This window comes from Saimiri boliviensis, chromosome 10 (assembly GCF_048565385.1).
Source record: "Saimiri boliviensis isolate mSaiBol1 chromosome 10, mSaiBol1.pri, whole genome shotgun sequence".
NCBI classification, from domain to species: Eukaryota; Metazoa; Chordata; class Mammalia; order Primates; family Cebidae; genus Saimiri; species Saimiri boliviensis.
Window position 1 is genome coordinate 112,981,279 of NC_133458.1, and position 20,364 is coordinate 113,001,642.

The window sequence follows — 20,364 nt, forward strand, 5'->3', positions numbered from 1 at the left end:
TTCTTTGAAGATAGTGATGATGTACACTGCAGCCTACTACTTCCTTTATATCCAGTCATCACCGTGACTCAGCCATTGAGTCACTAACTACCTTAATGATGTCTTGGGTAATGCATCAGGAGAAAAGGTGACTTTTTAAGGAAGGGCCCCCAGTGCATCCCATGAAGAGACAGGATAGCCTGGAGACCGGAGAAAGGGCTTTCCTAGAATTACACGAACTGTAGATCTGTAAAGACTGCAGGAGAAGGATCACTGCCAACAAATGGTAGAGTGACTCCCATGTGCTTTGCTATAGAAGAGGCTGCAGGGCCTCCACCCACAAGTTCCTTGCCGGCCAGTATGCTGGGTGGATAAGCAGGGGCCGTGGAGAGTATTAGAATACCGTGCCAAAATAATTTCAAGCTGTGTTGCTAAAAATGATGTAGAAAAGAGATACCAGTTAGGAGAAATTTAAGAAGCTATCTGGAGGCAGTAGTGTCCTTGTGGACCTTGAAGTCCAAGATTTTGATAAGCAGACATGATGGAGAGTGCCCCGCAACTGGAAAGCACAACGTGAAGAAAGGCCCCAGAGCGGGCAGATGGGAACTGTGCCCCAGAAATAAGAGACCCAGTTTCGACAGCATATAGGTGAGCATAGGTAGAGTAAAGGAGGGACGTGGAAAGGTAGGTTGGCCATAGTGTGTGAATGCCAGTGGGGACGCTGCATACAATTTGTGGCTGTCAAAGATTGCGGGGTAAGCACGTGATTCTGCTGTTAATGAAGGTTTCAGAGATTGTGCTTAATGTGTACTGACAAGACCAGTATGACTTTCAGGTAAGTCACAGACTTTACCGTCTGTTCAGTTCTCCTAGAATGTCTCCTCTTGCTTGCAAACATTCCCTATTCACCAACCCAAGGACTTGATAATACTTGATAAGGTTTTATTACTCTGAGTTTTGGTGAACTTTGTATACAGCAACAATGAAACTGAAATTACGTATATACAAAACAGGCAGAATTTAACAATAGTTGCTTCTGTCCTCTGGCCACCAGCAAGGCCAGGGAGATGCTCAAGAAGAGGTAGCTCTGAAGGGTTTTCTGAAAGCCAACAGCTTTGGAAGTGGCCTTAGGTCACTTGACTCTGGCGTTTTCAGTTTGTCCCTCTGAAAAATATGAATAAATATTTACCAATCACTTGCCTTACAGGTGAGACAATGTTTATACTGCTCATTGGGATGCTTGGGCAAAAGATGTTTACACAGGAGGCTCAATGACAAGGGTGGGGTGTCAAGAAAGAGATTGGAGGGTGATAGGAAAACCTCCAGTCTCCACCCACTGGAAGATTCTTGGCTCCTTAGTAATGCACTCCTGGTTCAGGCATGTTTTTTGGCAGAGTTGCTCAGTTGAAAGCACTGTCAGGAATGAGTACGGAAAAACTGTGCCCCTTTTAGAATCCAGGACAGAAAAGTAGGAAATGAAAATACTAAAAACATGCCTCTAAGACACAGGTTGGGTGCAGAAGTGAAATTTGACTTTGCAGGAGAGAGTACTTTTAATTCCTAAATTATCTTCCAATTTTTTTTTTCCTTAGAGGAAATTTCCAAAATGATTTTTTTTTTTTTTTGAGACGGAGTCTTGCTCTGTCACCAGGCTGGAGTGCAGTGGTACAATCTTGGCTCACTGCAACCTCTGCCTCCCGGGTTCAAGCGAATCTTCCACCTCCTGAGTAGCTGGGACCACAGGCGTGTGCCACCACGCCCAGCTAATTTTTTTGTATTTTTAGTAGAGACAGGGTTTCATGGTGTTGGCCAGGATGGTCTTGATCTCTTGACCTCGTGATCCGCCCGCCTTGGCCTCCCAAAGTGCTGGGATTACAGGCATGAGCCACCACGCCCGGACCCCAAATGATTTTTTTAAAGGCAACATTTTAATCAGATCACATACAGTATATTAAAAGTATTTTATTTTTAAGTAATAAGCCATCAAGGCAGAAATTAGATCCCCTACTACAGGCATCCCCAAACTACAGCCTGCGGGCCGCATGCGGCCCCCTGAGTCCATTTATCTGGCCCCCCGACGCACTTCAGGCATCTCTTTCATTGGTGGTCAGTGAGAGGAGCACAGTATGTGGCGGCCCTCCAACCGTCTGAGGGACATGAACTGGCCCCCCGTGTAAAAAGTTTGGGGACGCCTGCCCTACTACATACTCATAACACTTAAGTTTAGCTAGCACGTCAGTTACCTTGTAGTCTTAATGACAAAGTAATTTTTCACTTCCAAATTATTTTTATGAAATCAGAAACTAGACCTGGCTCCCTTATGAAAGTTGATGCAAAAATTCGAAATAAAGTATCAGTGAACTGAATCCAGTGATACATAGTGGTATATTGTATTGTTTTTCACAAAACAGGTTGGTGCTTCTCCCTCTCAGTGCTCTTCCTTGTGGGAGGATTATACATCTCTGCCTTGTTGAACTTAGGTGTGACTGTGTGGCTTGTGAGTGGAAGTGGCACGCAGGACTAAGTTTTAAGCACCAGCCCTTGGTTCACCGTGTCCACCTTGCCACCTTTCCTAAGATTCGTTATGTTCCAGATGGTGGCTACTTCAAGGGCTTGGGGGGCTGGAGCTGACAGCTGACCCACAGTGGGACATGGTGCATGAGAGAGAAGTAAACCCTTACAAGCCCCTAAGATGAGGGGTTGTTACTTCATCCTAACCTAGTGCACCCTACTGTTAACAGTGATTGAGAGGTTTATTCCAGGAATGCAAAGGTGGTTCAAGATCAGGAAATTCTGGAATTTTTGTTTTAAAGTTCTGGGGTACATGTGCAGAATGTGCAGGTTTATTACATAGGTATATATGTGCCATGGTGATAGGCTGTACCCATCGACCCCTCATCTACAGTAGGTATTTCTCCCAGTGCTCTCTCTCGCTTAGCCCCCCACCCTCTAACAGACCCCAGTGTGTGAGATGTTCCCCTCCCTGTGTCCAGGCATTCTTACTGTTCAACTCCCACTTATGAGTGAGAACATACAGTGTTTGATTTTCTGTTCTTGTGTTAGTTTGCTGAGAATGATGGTTTCCGGCTTCCTCCATGTCTCTGCAAAGGCATGAACTCATTCTTTTTTATGGCTGTATAGTGTTCTATGGTGTATATATGCCACATTTTCTTTATCCAGTCTATCATTGATGGGCATTTGGATTGGTTCCAAGTCTTTGTTATTGTGAACAGTGCCACAATGAACATATGTGTGCATGTATCTTTATAGTAGAATTATTTATAAATCTTTGGGTATATACCCAGTAATGGGATTGCTGGGTCAAATGGTATTTCTAGTTCTAGATCCTTGAGGAATTGCCACACTGTCTTCCACAATGGCTGAACTAATTTACACTCCCACCAATAGTGTAAAAGCATTGCTATTTCACCACATACATCCTCTCCAGCATCTGTTGTCTCCTGATTTTTTAATGATCACCATTCTAACTGGCATAAGATGGTATCTCATTGTGGTTTTGATTTGCATTTCTATAATGACCAGTGATTATTAGCTTTTTCTCATATGTTTGTTGGCTGTATAAATGTCTTCTGAGAAGTACCTGTTCATATCCTTTGCCCACTTTTTGATAGGGTTGTTTTTTTCTTGTAAATTTAAGTTCTTTGTAGATTCTGGATATTAGCCCTTTGTCAGATGGATAGCTTGCAAAGATTTTCTCCCATTCTGTAGGTTGTCTGTTTACTTTGATGATAGTTTCTTTTGCTGTGCAGAAGCCTTTTAGTTTAATTAGATCCCATTTGTCAGTTTTGGCTTTTGTTGCTTTAGTCATGAAGTCTTTGCCCATGCCTATGTCCTGAATGGTACTACCTGGGTTTTCTTCTAGGGTTTTTATGGTTTTAGGTCTTACATTTAAGTCTTGAATTCATCTTGAGTTAATTTTTGCATAAGGTATAAGGAAGGGATCCAGTTTCAGCATTCTGCATATGGCTAGCCAGTTTACCCAGCACCATTTATTGAATAGGGAATCCTTTCCTCATTGCTTGTTTTTGTCAGGTTTGTCAAAGATCAGATGGTTGCAGATGTGTGGTATTATTTCTGAGGCCTCTGTTCTGTTTCATTGGTCTGTTTATCTGTTTTGGTACCAGTACCATGCTGTTTTCGTTGCTGTAGCCTTGTAGTGTAGTTTAAAGTCAGGTAGTGTGATGCCTCCAGCTTTGTTCTTTTTGCTTAGGATTGTCTTGGCTATATGTGGGCTCCCTTTTGGTTCCATATGAAATTTAAAGTAGTTTTTTCCAGTTCTCTGAAGAAAGTCAGTGGTAGCATTGAATCTATAAATTACTTTGGGCAGTGTGGCCATTTCCATGATACTGATTCTTCCTATCCATGAGCATGCAATGTTTTTGCATTTGTTTGTGTTCTCTCTTATTTCCTTGAGCAGTGGTTTGTAGTTCTCCTTAAAGAGGCCCTTCACATCCCTTCAAGTTGTATTCCTAGGTATTTTATTTTCTTTGTAGCAATTGTGAATGGGAGTTCACTTATGAGTTGGCTCTTTGTCTGTTATTGGCGTATAGGAATGCTTGTGATTTTTGCGCATTGATTTTGTGTCCTGAGACTTTGCTGAAGTTGCTTATCAGCTTAAGGAGATTTTGGGCTGAGATGACGGGGTTTTCTAAATACACAGTGATGTCATCTGCAAATAGAGATCATTTGACTTTGTCTTTTCCTAATTGAATACCCTGTATTTTTTTCTCTTGCCTGATTGCCCTGGTCAGAACTTCAAATGCTATGTTGAATAGGAGTGGTGAGAGAGGGCATCCTTGTCTTGTGCCAGTTTTCAAAGGGAATGCTTCCAGTTTTTGTCCATTCAGTATGATATTGGCTGTGGGTTTGTCATAAATAGCTCTTATTATTTTGAGATACGTTCCATCAGTACCTAGTTTATTGAGAGTTTTTAGCATGAAGGGCTGTTGAATCTTGTTGAAGGCCTTCTCTGCATCTATTGAGATAATCATGTGATTTTTATTATTGGTTCTGTTTATGTGATGGATTACATTTATTGATTTTTATATGTTGATCCAGCCTTGCATCCCAGGGATGAAGCCAACTTGATCGTGGTGGATAAGCTTTTTGATGTGCTGCTGGATTCAATTTGTCAGTATTTTACTGAGCATTTTTGCATTGATGTTCATCAGGGATATTGGCCTGAAATTTTCTTTTGTTGTTGTATCTCCGCCAGGTTTTGGTATCAGGATGATGCTGGCCTCATAAAATGAATTAGGGAGGATTCCCTCATTTTCCATTGTTTGGAATAGTTTCAGAAGGAATGGTACCAGCTCCTCTTTGTACCTCTGGTAGAATTCGGCTGTGAATCTGCCTGGTCCTGGACTTTTTTTGATTGGTAGGCTGTTAATTGTTGCCTCAATTTCAGAACTTGTTATTGGTCTATTCAGGGATTCAACTTCTTCCTGGTTCAGTTCTGGGAGGGTGTATGTGTCCAGGAATTGATCCATTTGTTCTAGATTTTCCAGTTTGTTTGTGTAGAGGTGTTTATTCTCTGATGGTAGTTTGTATTTCTGTGGGATTGGTGGTGATATCTTCTTTATCATTTTTTATTGCATCTATTTGATTCTTCTCTCTTTTCTTCTGTATTAGTCTGGCTAGCAGTCTGTTTTGTTGATCTTTACAAAAAACCAGCTTCTGGAATCATTGATATATATATATATATATTTTTAGGGTTTTCTTGTGTCTCTGCCACCTTCAGTTCTGCTATGATCTTTATTGTCTTCTGCTGGCTTTTGAATTTGTTTGTTCTTCTTTCTCTAGTTCTTTTAATTGTGATGTTAGGGTGTCGATATTAGATCTTTCCTACTTTCTCTTGTGGGCATTTAGTGCTATAAATTTCCCTCTACACACTGCTTTAAATGTGTCCCAGAGATTCTGGAATGTTGTCTTTGTTATCATTGGTTTCAAAGAACATCTTTATTTCTGCCTTAATTTCATTATTAACCCAGTAATATGCACCCAATACAGGAGAACCCAGATTCATAAAGCAACCTCTGCTTTTTGTTTTTTTTTTTTTTGCTTTCCATTTGCTTGGTAAATATCCTTCTATCCCTTTATTTTGAGCCTATGTTTGTCTTTGCATGTGAGATGGGTCTCCTGAATACAGCACATTCATGGGTCTTGACTCTTTATCCAGTTTGCCAGACTGTGTCTTTTAATTGGGGCATTTACCTCATTAACATTTAAGATTAATATTGTTCTGTGTGAATTTGATTCTGTCATTATGATGGTAGCTGGTTATTTTGGCTGTTAACTGATGCAGTTTCTTTCTGCCATTGATGGTCTCTACACTTTGGTATGTTTTTGCAGTGGCTGGTACCAGTTGTTTCTTTCCATATTTAGTGCTTCCTTTAGGAACTCTCGTAAGGCAGGCCTGGTGGTGACAAAATCTCTCAGCATTTGCTTGTCTGTAAAGGATTTTATTTCTCCTTTGCTTATGAAGCTTAGTTTGGCTGGATATGAAATTCTGGGTTGAAAATTCTTTAAGAATGGTGAATATTGGCCCCCACTGTCTTCTGACTTTTGTAGGGTTTCCACAGAGAGATTTGCTGTTAGTCTGATGGGCTTCTCTTTGTGGGTAACCCAACCTTTCTCTCTGGCTGCCCTTAACATTTTTTTCCTTTATTTCAACCTTAGTGAATCTGATTATGTGTCTTGGGCCTTGGTGGCGTGGGCACCAGAGGGCATCTCCTGGTCTGCTGGTTGCGAAGACTGGGAAAAGCACAGTATCTACGCTGGAATGCAACATTCTTCCTGGTACAGTCTCTCATGGCTTCCCTTGGCTAGGGGAGAAAAATCCCGACCCCAAATTTTCTCCTGCAGCTTCCTCACCTCTCACATTTAGATGCTATTGTGGGGTTATTAATTGGCCTAATTTCAGTACTGTTGTGTGTCAGGGAATAGGAAGGCCAGAAAAGTGGGAGACAGACAAGGGAATGGCCAATCAGTGGAGCAGTTGGAAGACATACATTTGTCAATTATGTTTACCCCAGGTGGTGAGGGGGCCAAGTGGTAGGGGTGAAGGTTCAGGCTCACCACTGAGCCCCCTTTGAACATAGGCAGGGGAAGGGGTGGCTTCCCACTAGAACACGTGGGCCCCACTGATACCATGGGAGTAGGGGGAGTTGTTTCTCCTGAGTCAGGGTGAAAGTCTAGGCTCCCAATATGGCCTCCACTGGCACTATGGGGGTGGACCTCATTACCATCCTGCAGGGATAGAAGTCCCCCCTCCCTACTGGGCTAGCTCTGACACAGCACCAGCAGGGGATGGGGAGGCCTCATTAAAACAGGCAAAGGAAAAGGTCTAGGCTCCCCACTTGGCCTTTGCTGATGAGGCTGTGGGGTTTGGGCCATGGGTTTTTCCATGGTGTTTGCATAGAGTAGGGCAGTTACTGTCTGAGAGCGCTCCATCTTTCTAGGTTGCCCTGTCCTGATCCTTTGGCTAGAGACACCAGACTTTGCTTAGCTGTTGGCTCCTATTGGTGTTTCTGGGGTACCGATTTCTCCAGTGCCCAATCTGAGCTATATGAGGCAAAAGAAAACGCAGGTAAGTCAATGCTGTGTTATTCCTTGGGTACTGAAGTTCCTAGCCAGTCAGTCTTCTCATCTTTCATAGTAGTCTTCTGTTTGTTTTACGTAAGTCCAGGCTGCACTTAGTGGGAGGAACAGGGATAAATGTGTCTACTCCTTCTTGTCTCTTCGACTTTGTTTTGAATAGTGAATTTTCTACAAATGTCCTAGAAAGTCAAACTATGGCTGGGTGCAGTGGCTCACGCCTGTAATCCCAGCACTTTGGGAGGCCAAGGCGGGTGGATCGCTTGAGGCCAGGAGTTCGAGACCATCCTGGTCAACATGGTGAAACCCTGTCTCTACTAAAAATACAAAAAATTAGCTGGGCATGGTGGCACATGCCTGTAATCCCAGCTACTCAAGAGGCTGAGGCAGGAGAATTGCCTGAACCCAGGAGGTGGAGGTTGCAGTCAGCCAAGCCTTTGCACTCCAGCCTGGGTAACAAAAGTGAAACTTTCCGTCTCAAAAAAAAACAAAAACAAAAACAAAAACTATAGTATAAACCATTTTATGTGCACTGAAAAAGCAAAAAATTCATGTGACTTGCTTTCTTGTGGTATTTGGTTTATTGCAGTGGTCTGGAACTGAACCAATAATATTTGAGGTATGCCTGTATTCAAAAAGCTGAGTGAAACCCCAATAAATCCATGATAGGACAGACTTCTGAAAACTAAAGACAAAGAAAAAAGCTTCAAAGCATCAAGAAAGAAATGACATCTTACCTGTAGGGAAAAGTAATGCAAATGACAGTAGATTTCTCTTTGGAAACCGTGGAGGCAAGAAGTGAGACCAATTATTTGAGTGCTAAAAGAACTGTCAACGGGTAGCTGAGCACAGTGGTGCATGCCTGTAATCCCAGCACTTTGGGAGGCCAAGGTGAGTGGATCACTTCAATTCAGGAGTTTGAGACCAGCCTGGCTAACATGGTGAAATTCTGTCTCTATTAAAAATTTAAAAAAATTAGCTAGGCATGGTGGCCTGTGCCTGTAATCTCAGCTACTTAGGAGGCTAAGGCATGAGAATTGCTTGAACGCAGGAGGTGGAGGTTGCAGTGAGCCAAGATCCTGCCACTGCATTCCAGCCTGGGCAACAGAGTGAGACTGCCTCAAAACAAAACTGTCAACTCCAAATTCTGTATCTGGTGAAATGTTCCTTCAGGAATGAAGGGGTAATACGTTCTTGGATGATGAAAAACTAATATAATTTGTTGAATGGGTCTACCCTGTAGACCTTGAATAATTCCCTAAAGGATAGGAACCAGAAATGTTTAAAAAAAAAAAAAGGCTTGGAATGGCAGGAAGAATGACAGAAACAGCAGAAAATGGGTAAATACAATAGACTTTTTCCTTCCTGTGTTTTTTAAATTATTTGGTAGTGAAAGCAAGATTATCTGATGTGGATCTCAATGTACGTAGCAGATATATTTAAAGACAATTGTAAATAGAGTGGGGAGGGGACAGGCAAGAGAGTTAAGTTTTCTACATTTCACTCAAATTGGTAAAATGCTGACATCAACAGATCTTTATATGGCGGTGAAGCAGTTCCGTATCTCAACTGTCTTGGTAGGGTTACAGGAAGATAAGATGGCATAAAATGATATAGGCTGTGCAAAAATTAATTTCCTGTAGTTATGTAAGATGTATCTGTACTGTCTTTTCAACTCCCTTTAAGTCTACAACTATTGCAAAATCAGAAGCTTTAAAAAGTGTAGGATGACAGTGTTGAATATGCTGCTTTAAAAGGGACACACAGTTATAGTGGCTTAGATAAAAAAGGTGGGACAAGGATGAGGTGATAATCCTTCTCCCCTGAATAATTCCAGCTGAGGATTAAACATATCTCTTCCCAGATATTTTCATTTATCTTCTAGGTATACTTCTCTTACAATTTATTAGAAAGCTAGTTACTTAATAATAGAGATAACTAAAGAGATACTAATTTTCATGGAAACCCATCACAGTGTATTGAAACTGATACTTTTGTGCTGCTAACATTTAGTAAAAATAGTTTTAGTAAATAAAATCTCCACTTATTTCAGTGAAAATGTCAAGGAAAAAATGTAATCAAGTCATAAGATTATCCTGCTCTGTGAAATAAGATGCTCCCCAAAGGACTGTGGCAAGATTGGTTTTAAATAGAAAATATCTCCTATTTTAAATATATTTAGATTATAATTGCCTGGGAATTGGCAAACTTTCTCTTTTCCATAAAGGGCCAGATACTAAATACCTTACGCTGTACAGGCTTTCAGATCTCTGTCACAACTCTTCACCCGTGCAGTGTAGCGTAAAGGCATCCACAAACAAAACGTGAACACATAGGTGTGGCTGTTCCAATAAAACCTCACCAAACAGGCAGCACAGGCCACACACAGTATGCTGACTCCTGCACTAGCTCATCTTAGGTTACCTGTCCTGTAGTTATTAAAAAAGAAATCCAAAATTAAGTTATACAGAAGTAATTCTTAAAAATTACTATGTTTTGGACATTAAAATGGGGCCAAAGGTAGAATCCAAAATTAAATGAGAAGCACGGTGTGTGTGTGCAAGGAAGTGGCAGGGGTACAGGATATTAGAGCAGATGCATGTGAGTGTGCTGTGAGGAAGGTAGCAGCCGAACAGCTGACAATTAAACCCAGAATAATTTCAGAGGTGAAAAATTACCACCTCTCTTACTAGTGACATTGAAGAGAAAAAAAAAATTCAGGTTTTTCCACTGATAGGTTACACACATTGAGGCAAAAACAGACAACAGAAGCCAAATCAAGTCAACATAAAGCAGTAAGAAAATATAAAAATAAGACATTATCAAACTTTAGTAAATGTTATTCCAGGTCTCGAAAATATAGATGTCTATAGATACAGATTTGTTTTTGGCAAAACAAATCTAAAGTGAAAAAGTATCAATTTTAGTAAAGATATTAACATATGCAGATATAGATAACACATGAATAATGCAAGAGATTTACAGAAATGTAGTTTTGGCACTTTTACTTGGATTTTTTGAAGAAAGTGAATACAAATATCATTATACACAAATTCTCATTCTGGAGAAACGGGATGTAGAATTAAAAGGTACAGACATCTCCCTTCTTAAAAATAACATTGAACGGATAACTGTACCTGTTAAATCTCCTGGTTGGCAACTTTTAAAATCTGGCTTCCACCTAATTCCACAAATTTGACAGTTATTTTTGTTTGTGTAAGTGACACTGGTTATCCACTTCCAGTATATGTTCCATTCAGCCAGAGGTCCATAAATAATATTTTCAGTGTAGAAATCTCGAAATACTGCTCAGTAGATAAATTCTCCTGGAATTTCTTGTAGCAAAGGTTCCTCAAATTTAAATCGTTTGGAAATGGCCTTTTGCTCCATGTTCTCTTTTTCAGACTGTCTGCATTGTCCTAGAGTATATGAAGTAACTACAATTAACTCTTCGGTTACAATGGATTCCTTGGTTTCTGGTTTGTCAGTATCTGAATTAATTTCAGGCACAGAATGACCTTCTTGGAAGGCATTTGCTGCTGCTTGTGCCTTTTCCATCCTGAAAGAAGCCTCCTGAATACTGCTCTGTGTCAACCAGGGGTGCTTTAGACATTCTTCAGCAGTGGCTCGATCTCTGTAAAGATACACATGTTACAGTTAAGACATGTTAGAACTTCAATTAAAATTAGAGCATAAGGTACTATATTTTGGGAAGTATGCAAAGCTGGCAAGTCTTACTGTGATTCCTGAATAAAACTATTAGTTTTGGAGTTTGGGTATAATTTTCCAAAATGTTGAAATATTTTAAGTTATCCCTGAAATGCTCTCGAGAGACACCAAGAACAGATGAGAAGTATCTGCTAGAGTTTAGCTGTCAAAATTTCACTGTTAATTTCTACTCACCATGAATTATAAGTGCCATTTACCGCCATGACACATTTGTAATAATACAATTTTGCTAATATTTAAATCCTGTTACACGGAGGTATGGTTCACTTTTTTTTTTTTTTTTGAGATCGAGTTTCACTCTTGTTACCCAGGCTGGAGTGCAATGGCGCGATCTCGGCTTACCGCAACCTCCGCCTCCTGGGTTCAGGCAATTCTCCTGCCTCAGCCTCCCGAGTAGCTGGGATTACAGGCACGCACCACCAGGCCCAGCTAATTTTTTGTATTTTTAGTAGAGACGGGGTTTCACCATGTTGACCAGGATGGTCTCGATCTCTTGACCTCGTGATCCACCTGCTTCGGCCTCCCCAAGTGCTGGGATTACAGGCTTGAGCTACCGTGCCCGGCGCACATTTTTTTTTTTTTTTAAGACGGAGTCTTTCTCTGTCGCCAGGCTGGAGTGCAGTGGCGCAATCTCGGTTCACTGCAAACTCTGCCTCCTGGGTTCAAGCGATTCTTCCGCCTCAGCCTCCCAAGTAGCTGGGACCACAGGCACGTGCCACCATGCCCGGCTAATTTTTGTAGTTTTAGTAGAGACAGGGTTTCACCATGTTGGCCAGGATGGTCTTGATCTCATGACCTCATGATCCACCCACCTTGGCCTCCGAAAGTGCTGGGATTACAGGCCACCACACCCAGCCATGGTTCACATTTTCTAAAAATATTTTCATTTTTGCCCCCTTTTCTTTTAACAGATATATTAAGCCAAGGGTTTCACCTAGTTTTATGTCAACATTTTTGTGTTTCCATTTTGGTGTTTTAGATGTTGAACTATTTTTGGTTGGAGTAGATTGCCAATAAACTGACAAGATCGGTATTAAATAAAACTAATACTTACTCAGGTTTCTTAACTAAAAGTGTCCTGATGAAGTCAACAGCTGACTCAGACAAAATGTCAAATTCTTCCTCAGAATAACTTAAATTCATCTGTGAGATGTTTAAGAATGTTTCTTGTTTATTATTGCCTAAGAAAGGTGATATTCCTGTAAGCATGACATATGTTAACACTCCAATGCTCCTAAATTAGAAAGAAAATGTAAGAACCATTAGTACCATACTCATTTCTTGAAACTAATTTGATCAATTTTTCATTAATAAACACTTACCACATATCTGTTGCCATGCTTATAGGATCATAACTAAGAATTTCAGGAGCTAGTATCAGAAAGAGAAGATAACATTTAGCTTTGTGCAAAAAATTCCTAATTTGCTCTTAGAGATAAAGCATTATAAACTATGAAGCACGTTTGGGCTAAAAGGAAAGGTTACCATAAATTAACATGAATTAATATAGAACCTAACTAGATGTTTGTGATTAACTTGTTTACTTTTCACACTTCTACCCACCATTGTTGAGTCCTAGTATATTACAAATATTTAAATATTTTAAAAACACCAAATATATTATCTCTATCAGATTATGGCTTTTAAAGCTTTCTCACTGCCACTGACATTGCTGCCTCCCTGCTGGCCCACTCCTGTCCATGGCACTTTCTCCTCTTACCTGGGCCTTTTCAACTACTTGTCCCACCCCTCCGATCTTTTTATGTTGCAGTCAGAATGAGCTTTTTAAAACATCTATTTATGAACAAAAAGTCCACAAAGTTAAAACAAAAATTGGGCATTCTGAGACTACAGGCATGGGGGCAAAGTTAACTAAGTTGCATCTATAGAACTGAGAAAGACAATATGCTTTGAGGCTGGGTGCCCAGCACTTTACAAGGCCAAGGCGGGAAGATCGCTTGAACCAAGAGTTCAAGACCAGCTTGGGAAACATAGACCTCATCTCTATAAAAAGTAAACAAAACTCAGCTGAGTGGCATGGTGCATGCCTGTGTACCTAGCTACTGGGGAGGCTGAGGTGGGTGGATTGCTTGAGCCTGGGAGGTTGAGGCTGCATTGAGCCAAGATAGTGCCACTGCACTCCAGCCTGGTGACAGAGACCGTGTCTCAGAAAAAAAAGCTTTGATAAAAAGTAAATTGCTGCCACACATAAATACAATAGAAATACACTGTCAAATATGCAAGGATTCAGGAAAAATATAAAAATCTACTCATAGTCCAGTTAACTAAAGATGATTCTTTTTCAAAACTAAAGAAGTAAGGAGGCTAAACTATTAAAAGGCAGTCAATAAGTACTGAATCCATGGGAAAACCGATGAAAGACTAAAACACTGTGGTAATTACAATGTAAAAAAAAGAAATGAAAATGTTCTAGTTCTATGAAAAGACTAAATACTCAAAAGTCATGTATCTACTGCTTTGTTTGTGACAAACCCCCATAGCATAAATGAGTGGGAGTAAGAGGTTTGGAAGGAAATGCTAGGTATGCTAATCTCCTAAATTTTTATTTCTAAAATGGTTGAGAAACAGAGGTTGTGAAGGTTACTTAGAAGTTTTAAAAGAAATGACTAGGAAATTAAAAATGAAATGCATAGCATCCAAATTACTGGGGAAGAAACCGTAAAACAGAGACCACATAGCAAGACTGTGGGAGGAGAGGTACAGGAAATACCAATAGCTTCCTTTATGGAGCGGTTATCATGTGCTGAATACTGGTTTAAGGGCTTTGTATAGCAAATCCAATGAAATTGTTATGAATTCCCTATGAGGTTGGTACTATTACTAACCCCGTTTTATGGACAGAGGAATCTGAGGTATAAAGAGATTTAAGGGCCAAGGTCACATAGAAGGCAAATACAGGGGTAGAACTCACACCAGTTTCTGTATATATAAAATGACTATGGGAGGCATAAACTCACCTTTTAAAAGGTGAGTCAGGGAAAGAAAAAGAGGAGAGTCCCTTTGTTTTTCTGTATTATATACTTCTGAATTATTTTTAGTTTTTTTCTTTTTGCATTGTGCTTGTACTTCCAATGTAATATTTTGAGGCAGAGAAAGGTACTTGGTAGAAAATTTAAAATTTACTGAGGAACAGAAAGCTCTAAAACAAAACACTAGCTTGGTCAACACAGCAAGATCCGTCTTTACCAAAAAAAACGAACAAAAAACAGGCCCACTGTGTTGGTGCGTGCCTGTGGTCCCGGCTACTCAGGAGGCAAAGCAGGAGGATCTCAAGTTAGGAACTGCAGCAAGCTATGACGGAGCCACTGCACTCCAGCCTGGGTGACAGAATGAGACTGTCTCAAACAACAAAGAAAGCATTTAACAAAACAAAATCCCACCTCATTCAGGGCAGTGATTATTATTTTGATTTTTCAGCTCGCAGACCTTTATTCTGCAGTCCTGTGTATTTGAACTTACTGTGGTACCCATTAAATTTGGCTAAAGTACTTGGGTTGCTGCTTTCCCTAAAGAAACACTATTAAGTCACATCACTAAAACTTAATGGCCATGATGCATGTTAGCATAATGAAAAGTATTCCGGCCCATTAAAATATATAAAAAAATTTAAAGGTTGTTTCTATGCCTGTGTTATCTTTTCTTACCTAATTAAGGATCTTTTAAAAATCTCTGAATTATTTTTTAGACTATCATTGCCATACAACTTTGTTTTCTTCAACCCTATTGGCCCTCCTGAATCTCTGTGCTTTGGAAAGCTCTTCTCTTGTAACATCCTCAGTCTTTCAAGGACTACTCACTCTTTTCACCCTCTTGTCTGAAAGGAGACCCGCTCTCCTCATTCCCCCTCTTCTAGCCTGTCTGCCCACTGCACACTCCTACCCTCAGGCCCAGGCCACAGCCTTCTCCATTCGGCTCCGGCTGCCCTCCTCTTCTCCCAGGTCTGCTGTCAGCTTAGGTGACTTCCACAGTGATGCCCGTGACCCGGACAGCTACCTTCACAGCTTCTTGACTTCCTGGTCTAAAGAACGGTCTTTCCAGCACTACATCCAAGGCCTCATAATTACAAAGCGCTATTTTACCACTAAAATTTTGAATATTAATTTTTTTTTTTTTTAAAGACAGAATCTCGGTCTGTCACCCAGGCTGGAATGCAGTGGCATGATCTCGCCTCACCACAACCTCTGCCTCCCGGGTTCAAGCGATTCTCCTGCCACTCAAGTAGCTGGGAATATAAATGCGCAGCACCATGCCCGGCTAATTTTTGTATTTTTAGTAGAGATGGGGTTTTGCCATGTTGGCCAGGCTGCTCTCAAACTCCTGGCCTCAAGTGATCCATCTGCCTTGGCCTCCCAAAGTGCTGGGATTACAGGCATAAGCCACTGCGCCTCGCCTAAATATTAATATTCTAATCTCTGGTCACAACCTCTAAATTTCACAGCCTTATTCTACTACAGATACTTTTAAAAAATCCATCATTCAAACTGTGAATCTTACAAACTCCTATTTTTCTTCCCATCTATCAAATAAAGTCACAGGTGACTTTTTTTACCCAACCTAGACCCATGGTGTATCATCATTCAGCTGCTCTCTTGCTGCAATTTCAGCGTTGAAGCTCCTTTTTCTTTCTGCCAGAAGCACTCAACCATGGATCCAACCAAATGCCCTCTCTGCTCCACACTTCTGTGGAACCCTAGACTTGGCAATTCCTTTATCAATGCTGGTTATCAACTACAGCATCTTTAAAGGTTCTTACTTGTTAAATATCCTCCCATCCTCAGATAAGCTAATATCCTACTTTGTTAAGCAAATCCTCTCCTATTACTTAATCCCTTCAAATTCTCTTAGCCCTGTAGTGAAGAAAGAGTGAAAAGATCACCAATTTGGTACCTAACTCTTGAAAGTTTTACATTGTAAAATTTAATCCAAAGGAATAAATCTCAGATGGCAGAATTTCAATATAGCAGATAACTGGCCCCACTCTGAGTCATACCACATGGACAAGTCTCCTAATGAAGGTGATGCCTGACCCCGGAGCAAAACTACTTTTATGAATACTTACCCACATACTCTGGGGTACCCATAATTTCTCGGAGCTCTTCACTGTTCTTCAATATTCTTGAAAGGCCAAAGTCAACGATCTTAATGTCACCCAATGGAGATTCACTTGTCAACAGAATATTCTGAGGCTAAAAAACAACACACCCCCACAGAAATCAACACAACTCTGATTAAGTACACAAAACATGTAGCCCATAAAACATATATTTCACCTGTGAAACAGACTGAGGAATTTAACAGCAAACAGTCATTTGTTAAATATTTTTACAATATACTTCCTATGTATACGGCTGCAGGCCTAGTACTCTCTTATATTTTTAATATCTTCCCCTGCCCTGGCTTTTCGTCAGTCTATAAACATGTTTCTGTCCCTACCTTATGGAATCCATTCCCCATGACCCTGAGTCTCCTTCCAGGCAGTACACTCACTTCCTACTATTTCCTCAAAACTCAGCTTCTTGAAAGCATGGTCAAGTACAATTGGTATCATTTCTCATTCCAACTAAATCTCCTTTACCCCCTTGACTGAATCTGTCTTCATTAAGGTCACAATAACTTTAATAATTGAAGACCCACCAAATCCGGTGTCTTTCAGGGACTATTTTGTGTGCAATGATTTCTGTAGCACTGGGCACTGCCAAGCAGAAATTCCTCCCCGTTTTCTCCACCTTGGATCTCCTTTCTTCTGCAGATCCCTCACTACTTCCTCTGTGTTTTCCTTCTGTTGTCAAAGATCTTTGTGGTGTTCAGGATCTCTTGCTGCATGCCTCTCTTCCCCCGGCACTCTGCATTCTATTTTTGAGCAATTTCATGTACTTCCAAAGCTTCAGCTGCCACTTATATACTGATAACTTCTACCCTAAGTCCTCTCCAGACTTGTGAGTGGGGACATGTGGGGTGAGGACGCATATAGTAATGGGAAAGAGCTCCCCAGAGCCACAGAATCAGTGAGGTTCATATCCCTAGAGTCATTTTTGCCCAATGGAAAATAATCTAAGATGCTTTCACTATAAAAAGATAAGCAAATATGGACTAGAATTTAAAATTCATTAAATTTTTAAGACACAAAATGTGAAAGAAAAGTTTGTGTTTGCATTATAAAGGGTCCTCACTTAGTTTCCTGCCATTAAGAATATTCCCAAAAGTAAGCTGAGAAACATTGGTAAATTCCAAATACTTCACTACAACACCCAGTGTTTTATGACTGAACCCTTGCTTCCTTTTCAAGATTAATTTCCTGTCATGGCTCCAAAGGCAATCTGGGCTCCAAATCAAACAGTCTGTAATCGGTAAGTAAGGCAGCCACTCCCACATCTCACGCCTTTGCATGTGTACCGTCTTTGCTCAGGAACCCTCTTCTCTTCCTCTCCCTGACAAATTTATTCTCATCCCTCACTCCATGCATGATGGGTCTCAATAATGCACTGATTCTTTTGCAAAGCCTGCCCTGGCCTCCCCTGCTCCTTCCAGGGTGGGCTTGATGGCTGCCCCGTCCCTACTTCACAGCATGGTATACACAGCATGCTTAATCCATCCTTAGGTGTTTATGTTTCTGTCTCCATCACATTGGTCCCCTAGATGTACAGAATTAATGTTCACATTTCCTTTCCTTCCATTCATATTCTGCACCTCCATCTGATGTTTTTCCTCTTCTTTTACTACAAATCACAAAATCCAGTGATATTTTTCAGTACTTTCTTCTGGACCACTCTCTTAGTGTTTGACACACTTAACTACTACTTGTTTACATACTATTTTTCTCTTGGCTCCCATGACAAAACACTGTCCTGGCTTTCTTCCTATCTCTGGCTGCGTCTTCCATCTCCTCTGATAGGCAGCCTTCTTTTACCTGGTCCGCTGGATGCTGGGTTTCTCAAGGCTTGATCTTGAGACCGTTCCTCTTTTTACTGCACACTCTCAACTTGCATGAGCTGTACCCAAGGCTTAAATATCACCTACAGCTTATGACTCACAATTTTTTTCTCTTTTGGATCTCCTCAACCAGCTGCTTATCTATTATTTCCCCTTTGATGTCTCAAAGGTACCTCAAATTCAACATGACCAAAGCCAGACTCCTATTTTCCTTCCTAAATCAGATTCTCACTATGCCAATGACAGGTGTCTCAGTGAATGCTATGATCATACCTCTGAATAGGAGAGAACAATCATCTTGGCCATTCCTTTCCTCCCTTCCCTTCCATTTAGATAACATGTCACCATAGTTGATTTTAAATACTAAATTCTAAGCATTTCTAGACTTTGCCTTTTTCTCTCATCTACAGAAAATTAAAGCTACCTTTCTTGCTCTATTGCAATGTCCTCTTCAATAGTTTGCTGGGATCTATTTCACCTACATTGCAGCTGGAAGGCTCTTTTGTATTATATAAATTGGATCTGTTGTCCCCTTTCCTAAACCCTTCCACAGCTTCCCACTGCTCTTAGATAACCTCCAAACTCCTTCGTGTGGCGTACATGTCCTGAGTTCCAGCTTCTGCCTAGCTAGCTCTCCAGACTCATCACATGCCACGATCCCCTTGGCTTCATGAAACTGGGTCCCGTAGGACATTTTCCAGTTTCTCATACTTGCTATGCTCTCTCTCACAAGAATGAATCTGTATATGTATTCTCTCCATCTAGAACACTTTTTTCTGTTCTTTGCCTAGTCTCAACTTGGTGAGAAAACCTAAGATGGTAGTGAGGCAGATTACAATTCCCATCGATGAGAAGGGCTGCAATATGAAAAAGGAAACTGAGTCATAAATGGTTCCTCTTTTTAAAAAGGGTCTTACCATCTACCCAACTGTCCATCCTACCCTTTTCTATTATGAAAATGCCTGTAGGTTTATCAGTCTGAATTCAGAGAATGGGAAGAATCTACACCTTCATGAGGACAGAAACCACAGTACTGATGACTCTTTTATCACTGTGATCAGTGCCTGCCACACATTAATATTTGTTGAGTGAATAAATATTTTATATAACTATAAAAAATTAAGAGGGTGTCTATTTTGTGTCAGGACTAGTGTAGTAGAAATATTAGCAATAAGAATGCCCTACCGTCAGAGTTTATAATCAAGAGAAAATAGATGGACCTGCCAGGCTCGACTCAATCTTCTGTACATTGCACCATGACAGCAATATATACAAAGTGCTCAGGCAATAAATATATCAGAGTGATTAATTCTGCCTTGGAAAATTACAGAGGAGATTATGTGAGCAGACCCTGAAGGGTAAAAAGATTTCCTAATTTACTCAACAAATATTTACTGATTGCCTAATGAGCTACGCCCTGGAGAAATAAGAGAAAACAAGACATGAGTCCTGTCTTTTGGAGCCTTACATTTTAATGGAGACAAGTAAGTACACCTCAAGTCGCTTTAAGCACTAGGGGAACTCAAAGCAGGGTGATGGGCAAGAATGGTTGCTTGGGGTGTGTGTATGGACATGATATCTTTAGGGGAGTCAGAGAAGGCTCTCTAAGAAGGCAACCTGAAGGAGGAAAGGACGATGCTAAAAAAAAAAAAAAGAGCCAGTCATGGCTCAGTGTCCTGGAAGGTTTGGGGTAAGCAGGAGGCATTCCATGCAGAGAGGAGCAAGTAGAGGCCCTACTGCCATGGAGCATTTGCAGGAAATCCTGTGTAGCTGGAGGACAGCACAAGCCAAAAGGGGTAGGAATGGTGGAGGCATGAAGTTGGAAAGGAAATGGCTGGGATATCACAGGGCTCCGTAGGCTGTCCTGGAGTAAATGGCAGAAGGCAGGCCAAATTTTCTTTGTTAATGAGCTTCTAGTTGATTCTTCAGGAACAAAACACCTATGTAGCATCATGACTATGAGTCCTCAGACTTTTCAAGGCAATTTTAGTTTTAGAATGTACATGAGCCACTGCACCCAGTCCCTTTGTTGTACTATAGTATTTTATTAAGGGAACAAATGGTATTTAAGAACATTCATAGTAAGTC

At 40.7% G+C, this 20,364-nt stretch overlaps 1 protein-coding gene across 1 annotated transcript in view; it reads right to left on the minus strand.

The window, feature by feature from the left end:
• Positions 1–6,038: 6,038 nt before the first annotated feature.
• Positions 6,039–20,364, minus strand: part of STK17A (serine/threonine kinase 17a) — a 46,966-nt gene continuing 32,640 nt past the window's right edge. Inside the window, exons 4-7 of the mRNA XM_039462089.2 lie at positions 16,406–16,532; positions 12,648–12,696; positions 12,380–12,559; positions 6,039–11,230 (exon numbers count right to left, since the gene is read on the minus strand). Coding sequence (XP_039318023.2) covers positions 10,906–11,230; positions 12,380–12,559; positions 12,648–12,696; positions 16,406–16,532 — 681 coding nt within the window. The 3' untranslated portion in view covers positions 6,039–10,905. The remainder of the gene's footprint in view (positions 11,231–12,379; positions 12,560–12,647; positions 12,697–16,405; positions 16,533–20,364) is intronic.